At 34.1% G+C, this 12,628-nt stretch overlaps 1 protein-coding gene across 3 annotated transcripts; it reads left to right on the top strand.

Moving 5' to 3' along the window:
* The first annotated feature begins 288 nt into the window (after positions 1-288).
* Positions 289-12,292, top strand: LOC149900216 (uncharacterized). Of its 3 annotated transcripts, XM_090112842.1 has the most exons (8): positions 289-563; positions 2,851-2,978; positions 3,989-4,229; positions 4,356-4,402; positions 5,353-5,389; positions 6,369-7,727; positions 7,971-8,099; positions 9,204-12,292. In XM_090112842.1, exons 2-8 carry the CDS (start codon positions 2,973-2,975, stop codon positions 9,275-9,277), a joined length of 1,893 nt encoding a protein of 630 aa, XP_089968968.1. In that variant the 5' UTR covers positions 289-563; positions 2,851-2,972; the 3' UTR covers positions 9,278-12,292. The 3 variants fall into 3 exon arrangements, with proteins under 3 accessions (XP_089968968.1, XP_089968969.1, XP_089968967.1); XM_090112843.1 differs by lacking the exon at positions 2,851-2,978; XM_090112841.1 differs by lacking the exon at positions 289-563 and having other exon boundaries at positions 2,145-2,978.
* Positions 12,293-12,628: the final 336 nt, after the last annotated feature.

Genomic DNA, 12,628 nt, shown 5'->3' with positions numbered 1-12,628 from the left:
TTTCATAAACAGGAAAATCATTAATAGAAGAATCGTTGAACCATAATCAATTATAGTAAGCTACTATTTTCCTAGGAATTGTGCATTAACATTCAATTATAGTCTTAATGGATTCACTAAATGAATTGAATCAAGTGTGTTAGTTCATAATTCATAAACATCATGCAAACAACTATCAAATAAAAAGTTTAAATTTGTGGGCCTTTAACGTCAACAAATGTCGATTGCATCGTATTAATGACTAGCCCATTAGTATCGAATATCGATCGTACAGTCAGAGAGCGTGGACGTACCTATGACATTTTCCTAAGCATTTTCCCCCTCTTCCCGTCATGAGACGCACAGACATGTATCAAGATAGACTAAGCGAGTGTATGTACTTCCCGTGTCCAAACTAAGTTTATGAAACTTACTTGACGCTGGCCTACACTCAGTCCGCGCTTGCAGTTCGCCAAGGAAAGACGTGAAGCTGAATAAAGTAAAATGCCGAATTGCGCCGTTATAAACTGTAGAAACTCCACAGCTGTGAGTGGCCGAGTTAGCAGAGATGTTTCCTTCCACCCGTAAGTAATTTTCTAATCAGAATATGCACTATTTATTTTAAAATCAAATAAATAATATCTGTGGAAAACGATCGTGACAAACACGGATACCAAATCATACGAAATGATTCGGAATACATTGCGGCTTTTACTTGGTAAAGATCGCATCGTATGATAACAAGCAATGAATAGCGTCTTCTCATTTTTCTGTTCTCATTTTTCTGTCCAATTTTGTGGTTAGTGATGTTCATTTGATGCAACAGTTCTCGATTCTAATCGATTTTATAATCGAACAGAAAAATGATAATTTGAAGGAGCAATTTTTCAGAGAAAAAGGCATAGATTTTTTTTGTCATTTAATAGGACTTGACCTAGAACTTTTAAGTATTTTAATACAAAGGTACTAAAAATAAATATTATGACATGGACGCCATTAGTTAAAGTGTCATCTTGGGAGATTTTTAAGAAAACTCCTTATTGCTTAGACTATGTTTGTTTTTTCAGTTTTCTAAGTAACCCGAACATAAAAGAAAAATGGATCGATGCAACGGGACATAAAGATTGATTGATTGACAGTTTCATTACTTTCTTTCGATGGCCTCTCTAGTACGTAGTACATGGTAACTCAATGGGCATATGTAAGAAAAAGCTAAAACACATTAGTTTACTTGTTAGAATATTAAAAGGTTTATAACTTTATTTTATCATTCCTCTGTCTATGGTAATTATCATTTTTCGGTCTTGAATCGATTTATTAATCGATTACGATTCATTTATTTAACTCTTAGAAATAGATCTAGTTTGATCTGATTTCTTTCGATTTACTTCGATGGGATAGCCGATAGGACGATACTAGAATCGCCGCGCGAGTGGCGTCCTAATCGATTTAGCTTAAAATGAAATTACCATCACTAAAAAGCGCCCGTGACGTCATAACGCGTCAAGCCCAAGGTCAGAACAAAAAATATGACACGCTTGGTTTTCACTTTTCAATTTTTCATACAGATCGCGGTACTTGCGTTGTCTACATACATGTCTGTGCATGTTACTATAAATAAAAACGAACGGCGAAAATAGCTTGTAACTTGTTGTAAACATCACTCTGCCGATGTGGCAGACAAATGTGTCCTTTAAAAAATGAGTAAATTTACAAATACGACCAACGTAACTTGGCGGGCCTGAACATAGCCTCTACGAACTTTTGCGCATGTACACTCGTAAAAAAAAGTGTTATAGGCATTTATTTCTTTTAAACTGAAATTCGAATAAAAATTTCCTTATACAGAGACCAAGTACAAATAAAATAAATATCAAAACGCTATGAGACATAAAGCAATAAAAATAACCTAATGAATTCAGGATTCACTCAGCAACTCTTAAAAAAGCTTTGTCAACATTTTTTACGCCTTCTTCTTTTTCTTTTTTAAAATACTGCGTTAAATCGAATATTATTTTTCTCGCCTGGCGATTTAAAACCATATTATGCTTTGGTGGCATCTTTGTTCGCGAATAATACAAAATTCCAAGTAGAATATTCCAAATTATCACTAAAACAAACTTAAACACGAACAAATTTAAACTTAACACTCAACAATATAATAATAACAAATAATAACGATCAACTCAACGAAAACTTTTGTAACCGCCTGTACTCAAGACAGAGATAGCGATACGAACACGACACCAATGTTAACGTGTGACTGAGATACATAATTGCGTACCGAGAATTGCCGAATATGCACGAAGTTATACGACGTAAACAAAAAGGGATGTCCACTATGCGTGTCTGAGGATATTGATTAATCGATTTTTTTTTCAAATCGATTGAAATTGAATTGTGAAATATATTTATATTTAATTTTATAATAGGTTTCAAATATTCTCAATCAGTCCTTATTGTAGTGGTCGTTTATAAATAAATGATATTTAACTAAATCATGTCTTACAACCATGAAAATAAAATGTTATTAGTTTTTTTTTGCTATTAAACTCGAAATCTCTTTTACTAACGACAAAATTCAATAAGTTTGTAAAGCTATTTCGTTCAGTATCTCATATAAACAAAAATCAATAAATTTCAAATCGATAAAAATCGATTGCGATATTCGTTCAAATAAAAGGATGATTGTGTTTACATAGAGTCAATCCCTAGCCTAGATCTCCGCCCCGCGCACGCCGCCTCATGCCACCATTTCGTTCCTAAAAAACGTTCGTGCGCAGCCTTCTGCGCGAAGTTCAGGCCCGCCAAGTTACGTTGGCCGTAGTTGTAAATTCATTATCATTATTCATTTCATTCAAATATTTTCAGGAAGTTAAGTTGACATGTGTTGATTCATACTGCGTGTTATTGCCATCACAATAATTCACAGAGTACGTTATTATTACCTCCGAGATTATTACTGATTGCCAATAAGAGAAAGATACGATAAAATGGAGGTGAGAATTTCTTGTTTCCGTTGTAATAATCACATTTAATGTTTATCTAGCTGAGCGTTACTCAGAGGCCCTACAAAAAAGATAATTCAAGGCCATATAAATAAAGCAAACGTTGATGCGTAATTTGTTGGGACTCAATATGTTATTGATATTAAATACCTCTAAGTGTCATCAGTCATGTTGTCACATTTACTAATAAAGTAAACAGTATTAACTTTTCGTATCAAATTTCAAATATTATCGTAAGTCGTAAAGAATTCATACGAGATCTAGGGAAAGTTTATCATTTATCGATCATGTCGAATCTACTGTCAAAAAAGCCAATCAAAATTTAGGCTTTATATTACGAATCTTTTAAAAATAAAAATAGTGCCCTAATTCTTTATAAATCTCTGGTCCGTAGCACCCTTGAATATGGCTCCTCAGTGTGGTCTCCATTCTACAAACCACATAACGACAAGCTCGAATCGGTACAAAAACCATTTTTACGTTCTCTATGCAATCGTGAACACCTTAGAAGATCCTTGCCCACCTATGACATTCGAATAATTATTTCAATTTGGATTCTCTTGAAATGCGACGTAAATTCATTGATTTAACTTATATGTATTTCTTATAATAACCCAGTATATAGGTTATGCCGACTATATAACGAAATAGTTAATAGAGATAACACTATTAACATATTTTCAAATAGTCTAGCCAGTTTTCGTCGCTTAGTACTTACTGCTCTGCCTAGCACCTGAAGCATACGGATTTATGTCGAATCTTGTTAGCCTAAGTATATCTTTTATTGTATTTTTTTTTATTGCTGTGGTAACAGTATTTTTAATTGTTTTAACATCTTTCACACTCTAAACATTTGTGTATCCATAGAATAGGCTTATACATAGAACGTTATTAATTGTACTTGAATAATTTGTTTGTTATATTGTTGTATAAGCTGTTTGGAAACTAATAAAATAAAATAAAATAAAAATATTGTAAGGAGTATGTCCTTATTTTTCCAGGATGATATTGCCATTGGGTATCCATACGTAGTGGTCCAATTTTTGCAATTACCGTATGCAGATATTGACGACTACAGTTGTGTGCCTTACTCTTGGATACGAGGCCGCAGAGCAACAGATAGGAAGAGCCTAATTTTATATCCCGATGAACCTCCATCGATAACTAAAATGCGAATTATAAATAACGATAAACCTTCAGAAAAATGGAAACTCTACATGGCAATTATAAAACATGAATCACGTGAGTATTTTGTTAAATGGCCAACCGTAAATATATTGACTTATGAATAAATCACCATACTAAACTATAACATAGTTAGCAACTAGTTAATAGCCTGAATGAATAATAAAGTCGTATTTATTTTAGATTCATATGAGGATGCTTGTGAATTCATTATGGGAAAAATTCATAATAGACCGGACTCTCAGTGGAGTTTCGTTTGCAAAAATCGCGGACCTAAATCTGACTTCTGATATATATTGTATAGATCCCAGACATCCTATAGACAGATGTTGCCAACCAGTTTTGTGGTCCCCCTGCCCGCACCCCGGTAATTAAATATGGCATACAAAGAAAAAAAATAAAAATTTCCAAAACATGCCGTGTGGGGTATCAAATGAAAGAGCTTATTGAGTACATCACGAATATATAGCATACTATATACATTTCTTACACTTTCTCTAAGATTTTTTAGAAAATTTACGAAAATGGTCCATTTTTGAGTTAACTTTAAACCACTATAGATTGAAAACTCATGAATATATTTTTTAAATTATTATTTGAAATTATTAACAATAGTCCATTGTTTACGATTCAATATTTCGTACAGTGAAATAGTTGCATGGGGGAGTGGGAGGAGCATTCAAAGATGGCGAGTATATTTTCAAGTTCATATAGTATATAGTTATTTTCATCAAATCCACCACATAGCTCACTTATATTATATTACGAACTATTGAATCATAAACAATGGACTATTGCTAATTATTTAAAATAATAATTTAAAAAATATATTCATGAGTTTTCAATCTATAGTGGTTTAAAGTTAACTCAAAAATGGACCATTTTCGTAAATTTTCTAAAAAATCTTAGAGAAAGTGTAAGAAATGTATATAGTATGCTATATATTCGTGATCTACTCAATAAGCTCTTTCATTTGATACCGCACACGGCATGTTTTGGAAATTTTTATTTTTTTCTTTGTATGCCATATTTAATTACCGGGGTGCGGGCAGGGGGACCACAAAACTGGTTGGCAACATCTGTCTATAGGATGTCTGGGATCTATACAATATATATCAGAAGTCAGATTTAGGTCCGCGATTTTTGCAAACGAACATCTCCTTGGAGCCTGCTCTATAATGCTTCTAAGAATAGATATTCGGAGATAATGAGAATCGGTGAGTATTTGTACTGTTGGCAGGCGTATTTCCAAACTATACATAGCCAGAACGCAACCATAGGAAACTGCTCGTGTATACTTTGTAATGCTGTGTTTAAGTTTGTTATTACAATATATACACGAATTTTGCGTACTGATCGTGTATACTTTGTAACGCGGATGCTTGCTTCTTCGTTCCAAACTATACACGATCAGTACGCAAAATATAACTAAATATACCTAATACTGACTACACCACTTACGCTTGCGCGTAATAATAAATATATAGGTAATCAAAGACTTGTACAGCTATATCTATCTACTTTTATTCTTCTTCATTATTGATTCAGTAAAATATGGAATAAAAATATTATTAGGTAAGCTTAGGAAAATAAATAGGTAACAGATAAGGGTACCTATGGGTTCGGTTAGGTTCGTGTTTTTTTTTACTACACAAAAATAGGAGCCCCGCCTCGCGGGGCTCCGTCGCCTCGCAACCGTCTTCTTCTGGACTTATTAGATTCTTACATTTTAGCACTATTGTCAATTATTGTAAGTCGTGCTGCGTGCAGTATAGTCGGGAACGAAGACACAAGCATCCTCGATACAAAAAATATACGATCAGTACGCAACATTACATACACATGCATTGTAATAATAGATATTTTAAAAACAGCAATACAATAATATATAAACGCGAGCAATGGAAAGACGGCGCGCTTACTCCGAAACATACACGATTAGTCCGCATGTGTACTGGCGCTGTATATTTTGGAGCGCTATTCTTACTTACTTCACTACAAAGTATACACGAGTATTTGCGTACTACTGTTGTATAGATTGGAAGAACTTTGTAAAAAAGTTATTTCCAAACTATACGTGATTAGTTTCACACCGTTGCGTGCTGGCCTTGTATAGTTTGGAAAGACGCTGTTGGCAGCCATTCAAGTTTACTCTAATGATTTGCATCGGTAATGACAGTTAAACTATTTTTTCAGATTATAATCTTTCACCACCTACAACAACTAAACGATACAGTCCCCTACTGAGAACAAACAAGCTGTCAGACCCTCAATCTTTACTAGAACTGCCAGGCTTTGTTTCTTCTGAAAACACTGTCATTAAGGAAAATTGTGAAAAAGAACATCAAGATCAGACATTCTGTGATTTTCGATCAAGTTCTGATCACCTCTTACTCAGATATCCCTGTATCCAGCGGAAACCGGAAAAGAATAAAGGAATCCAAGTTAATAGTCCGGGGGCCGGCTATCGAAGCGCGGGAAAAACCCTTCATGCTTTAAAGTGCCCTCTAACACTTGTAAACCAAATCTGTGATTATCCGCTGAAACCAGAAGAAAACCAACTATTATCAATTCATCGTGAACATTTACATCAAATTGCATTGACTCAAGGAATACAAGACAGCAGGATTCCAAATCTACGAACCTTTACTCTTGATTTTCCAGAACCTCTGATCCAGGACCCACATATCGGATCAAATACTTCGTTTATCATTCAAAACCCTACTAACGAAGCTAACCAGTTCAGTCAACTAGAGATCCCAGAGTCATCGCTAGTTACTCAAGAGCATCCACTAGTTTTGCCGAAACAGAAGACACATGACCAATTCTCAGAAGTAGAGTGTGCTACTTCTGAACCTGCCGCCCATAGTAAGATGACGAGTGCTTCACATGCATCGCTCACCTGTACAAATTCATCAGAGCATCATGAGGCGAGCTGTATTGGGAATATCGTTTCTGGAACTAGTGCCGATAATGAATGCTCTGCTAATCCAAAAGCCCTGAAAGAGGCAAATTATTTAGGGCAGACCATAGACAGTTCTATGGAGGAAGGATCGCCGATGGTTGAAGCAGTTACGTCAAGTGGAATATCGTCGACGCAAGAGGTTCATAATGATAAGCAAAGTAACTCTTCAGATTTAACTTCAGACGAAATTATAATTACTAGTTCAAACTCTAAAGAACAAGAAAACCAATCAATTATTTCTGTATTGAACCAGGTAGATGTCTGGGCGGATCAATTATATGATCTTTTTCAAAAAATGAAAAGCAACTTTTCGGAAATCTGTCAGTTCGCTCATGATCTGCACGAATCATTAGTTCAGACCCAGAAAGTGATCGAATGTATAGCGAATGCATCAGAAAATTTGCGGACATTGAAGAAGAGCAAAGTTGCTGTAGTAACGTCTAAAGAGGTTACGGCAGAGATTCAACAAATAGCTGAAGTAAATCAAGCTGAGAAAAAAGGGGGAGGAAATCTTGATGTCAGTATGGAGGAAGACGAAAAGGAAAATAACGATGTGGACTCTAAAAGTAGCGGAAATAATGATGATTGTGGTGAGGACATCAAAGATGTGAAAGATCAGGATAGAGATAATGAGGTTCCGAAAACGATTCGTAGCCACATTCGAACCTTTATATTACCTCCGGAATACGATCCTCGGCGGCCTCCCGCCTCGTTCATTCGTTTTTTGAAATGTTTGATTTCGATATTGGTTGTTTTATAATCGGCGATACCGATATATCGACGTGACGACTATAGCGGGTGATATATCGGTAACGGTAACACGCCGGTTGCAGGACGCTACTGGGGGGCTGTCGGGCGAGGAGCTGTACGGCGAGCTGGTGCGGTGGCGCGCGAGGCTGCACGGCCGCGCGGCCAACGAGCTGCACGCCTTCCTCACCACCAACCTGCTGCTGCTCACCAAGGTATATCCTAAGGAATTCATTTTAAAGTAATATGACCGCCTCCTTGGTACAGTGGTTGACGCGTGAGCACAGAATACATCTGCTAAACGCTACAGAACGGACACTCTCCGCCTCCCGCCAAAATTAAACACTTACCTCACCCCGCACGATCAGTCTAAAAATGGTCCACATTTTTCTACAGGGACGATACGCAACGAAGATTGACAACATTAATCAAATTGACTTAAAGTAATTTTATTATTTTGGATTTGTGATTATCGTTTTTTTTCGTAGGAAATGGTTAGATATTGTGCTGTTTACGGATGTATTTCATCAGAAAAACGCCATTTTTTTTTACGCTAGTCACAAATGTGCCAACCATAAAGCGTTAACACACACATTTGCTGTCTCTACAGTGTGACTGTCAAAACGATAATTTTGTATGGAGTGTCCGGGGTGTGGCGTCAGGCGTGAGCATAACACCGAGGCGTCATGGGTTCGATTCCCGGTGGAGACGATGAAAAAAAAAATGTCTCGGTCTGGCAGGACATAGAAGGCTGATCACCTACTTGTCCCTAAAGAAAATCGATCAGTGAATCAGATGTATAATTCATCTGCCCCTTACCCCACTAGGGGACATGGGACTTCATTTTTTTCACTAAAGACTAATATAGGACTAACATTCGAATGACACAATTCGACTGACATTAAAAAAGGTTCAAAGTTAATTAAAACTAAAGTTATACCACTAACATTCCAATGATACAATTCTACTACGATTAAGAATGGTTAAAACCCAGCCGTATAACATTAACATTCGAGGAATACAATTTAACTGATATTAATAATAGTTCACATACTAACGTAATACCACTCACATTCTATTGACACTATTTATCCGACCCTAAACAATTATAACAGTAACTCAAACCAATAGTATACCACTACACACCGACTGACATTAATAAAAGTTCAAACTCATAACAAGATAGTATTCCTGCTACACAATTCGACTGACATTAATAACGTCAAACTCAAACCCCTATATAACTTTTACAAAAGTATGAGCAGTTAGTTATTTATGTTACTTTTATTTTTACTCATTCATATTTTATTATTTTTCAGGTCAGAGAATCCTTAGAAGCGCTGTCCGGTGTAATACTAACAGATATGGCGGAAGGCGGGGCCAACGTCAATGATGTGCCCAACGAGACGCTGTTCAGTTAGCGAGTGAGTGAGTGAGTGAGTGGGTGAGTGAATTAGTCAGTGAATGAGTGATTGACGGCCAGTGAGTGAGTGATCAGTGAGATTTAGTGATATTGAACGTACGACTCGATTCGTTTGGAGCTGATGGTACCTTTGAGTAAGTTTTTAAAAGCGTTAAGAAGTTTTAAAAGCGTCTAAGAAGTTTTTATATTATGTATATTATGATGGTTCAATATCTTTTGAACATGTTGTAAAAAATATTAAAATATGTTTTTAATTAAATATTTTTATTTTACATTAATGTTGCAGTTATAAGTCTACTAAATTACAAGTGTTTTTTTTATGTATTTATATTAATCGCTTATAATCAAAGGTATCAGCAGTGCACAGTTGAATTGCTGTGATCCAACAAGTTACATAGATTTCTATATTAGAATTTCATTTGATAACATTTATTTTTGTTTTAGCGTATCCAAAGAGCGGCTTTTGTGATTACTTTGTATATACCAGTTGATGCCTATGAGGCGATGCTAGGTCACAGTGTCAGACACGTATTAGTTAAGCGTTAAATAATATCAGTCTTTGAGAAATATTGCAATTTCTAACATTACTGAACAAAGGAAAAAGCACCCATAAGTCTATGTGTAAGGGTCGGTTTTAGTTTGACTCTTCGTTAAAATCCTCTATAAGATACAGTAAAATTAACGTACTTTTCATAACTATTAGTTTTAAAGAAATCATTAAAATAAGACGGTATCACATCATTTTTAATTTAGTAAAATTTGGATACATTGTAATTTAAAAGAGATTATGTAGCCAATGTGTAGTTAATACAATATTATAATTGCTTGCTTAATTTATTACGCATTTCCAAAAGTAGTTATAATTTTGTAGTTTCGTTTACATTCACGTGGAGTGATGTTGTGTGATAATTTCTAAATTGGTGCTAGTTGTTGTTAAGATCACGGAAACATTCCTCTGTTGAGATAGTACATGTTGAAGGTACATTTATTTTTATTGTAATCTGCGCAATGAAATAGAGATGAGATGTACTAAAATTGATTAAAACTGTTTGTGAAAGGGTTTGAAAAATGAAAATGCTTATAAATATTTTTACTATACTTCTAAATCAAATAACAATGACATACTAACATTATAACACATAGAGCGGGACTCTTTGATATATCTACATGAACTCGTAAATTTTCTGGCATCAATTATTGATTGTATGGAAAATAATAAAATCAATTATAGTGTTTATTTCATCTCTATTTCTTTGCAAAGAGAATGTTTTGTAGCAATGTACCTTAAGAGAGGATAAAATAAATATATCAACATTAATAAAGGTACGTCGCTACAATAAGGTACTTGCCAAAAACTTGATTTTATTTCAAGGCACTCAACATTTTCAATATTTCTGTTACACATAAAGTATCGCTAATAAATAACTATATTATGTTTTTTCGTGTATGTTGTAATTTATTATTCTAGTCTTTAGTAAAGCTCAAGTTGTCAATATGAAGTTATTTTGTGTACTTACACGTAAGTGGAGCTTTGATTAGTGAATAAAAAGTATCCGGCTACCTTATTTCAATTTGTTATAGTGCTATCTTTGTCTGATATTCTCTATTCGTAATATGTGCGACAGAGAGAACGCTAAAGATGGCCGATTTTATTTGTCAAAATATGTCGGATATTATTACCAAACTATATTTTTGGATTGAAGTAAGTTTTTATCGTATATTTCCTGGAGTGTTAGGATCCTCACTCTATGGATGTTGAATTATTATGTTTTAGTACAAATTGATATGGTATTAGCTATTCATTTTTAGCCCTCTTTCGACCTAATCTTATCATACCCTTCAAGGTTGTTTGATTAGGTTTATGTTTTAAACCTAAGTAAAAATACACCTTAATGTAATCCTATATAAATTAAAAAATATATATTAAATCACTGAAGTTGTAGGACTTAGAGTTTAGACCATATCAGTTTGAAGCTATCAAATGAGCAAAGTTTTATCCGAAAATAAGTTTGGTTAGTTTTACATTATAAGTGGGCTTTAAGGGAAATAAATATTCAGAGCTAGATTTATTTTTCAATGAACATAATGTTTATTTTTCTTTCGATAGTATATTTTTGTTGCAGAGTAAAATAATATATTTTTTGTTGGTTTTCATGAAATTGTGATGTGTATAATATGATTGTGTACAATTTTATAATCGCAATTTATGTAATGTGACAGTAACTGCATTTAGATAATATTCCAACGAGAGTTAGGTAAAAATTCACTTAGGGCAACGTTTTAAGAAATGTACATTAATTTGAGGCCAGTTTTAAGTCTCATGTGCTTTAGTTTTTCCATGTATTCAAATAGTTTATTTAAAATTGTAATGATTTAGGTATATTACACTGTTATTCTTGTGTTACTGTGACAACTATATATTGCTATGACCACGTTACCACTAGTGCCAAAGTGGTATTTATTTAGCTAGGCTGTGTAAACTATTTCCTAAGAACACAATAAATGTTATTGCCAAAGACAGCTAGACTATCATACTAGTTGATACATTCATCTTATATTTGGTGGATATTTAGCGCTATTTTGGTAAAATGTATATAAAACGGCATTCGTAAACTAAATGAAAACGTGTTTTATGTAAATGTTTGTATATCTTTTGTATACTTATTACAATGGCTGTAATCATGTGGAATCAACTGTACAATTATGTATTATATGGATTGTTGCATGTTTTTTGTTGAACAATTTTGAGAAACCCATTGTAGATGTGTATTGGGATCGATGAGTTTTTGTTTAGTTCACGATTGCCAATATTCGCTTAAGCCTGTTTTCGGTAATTGTAATTAAGGCGAATCGCGATGTATATTGGTCGGAGGATTTTTCTACAAATTGTTATGGGTTTTGTTGTAAATCGGTCATTTGTATATACGATTCAAAGGGTTCTGTTGTTATTTGATGTAAATAATAGATAGCGGATTTTATTGAAAACTGTGTTTTTATTTCATTACCTACCCCTGTAGCTCCATCTATACTATAATAAACTTGAAACAGGTCTTTAAATTAGAGATAAGGAAATCTTATACATATTATATTTCACCCGCCTAAAGAATTTTTCAAATCGGACCTGTTTCTGAGATTAGCGCGTTCAAACAAAGTCTTCAGCTTTATAATATTAGTACATATAGATTAAATAATAATACATTTTTAGATGGTACTCTACAATAAAAAATTCCATTTAAAAAATCTTTCTCTGATTTTCATTAAATCAATTATTTTCTCTAACTTCGAGATCATACTCGTGCAGTCAAAGAAAACTAACAGAAA

Source organism: Colias eurytheme, chromosome 19 (assembly GCF_061535395.1).
Source record: "Colias eurytheme isolate Ceu_HAF_F1 chromosome 19, ilColEury1 Martin Lab GWU primary, whole genome shotgun sequence".
Classification (NCBI taxonomy): Eukaryota; Metazoa; Arthropoda; class Insecta; order Lepidoptera; family Pieridae; genus Colias; species Colias eurytheme.
Note: the sequence above shows the minus strand (reverse complement) of the source record. Positions and strands in the feature narration are given on the sequence as shown.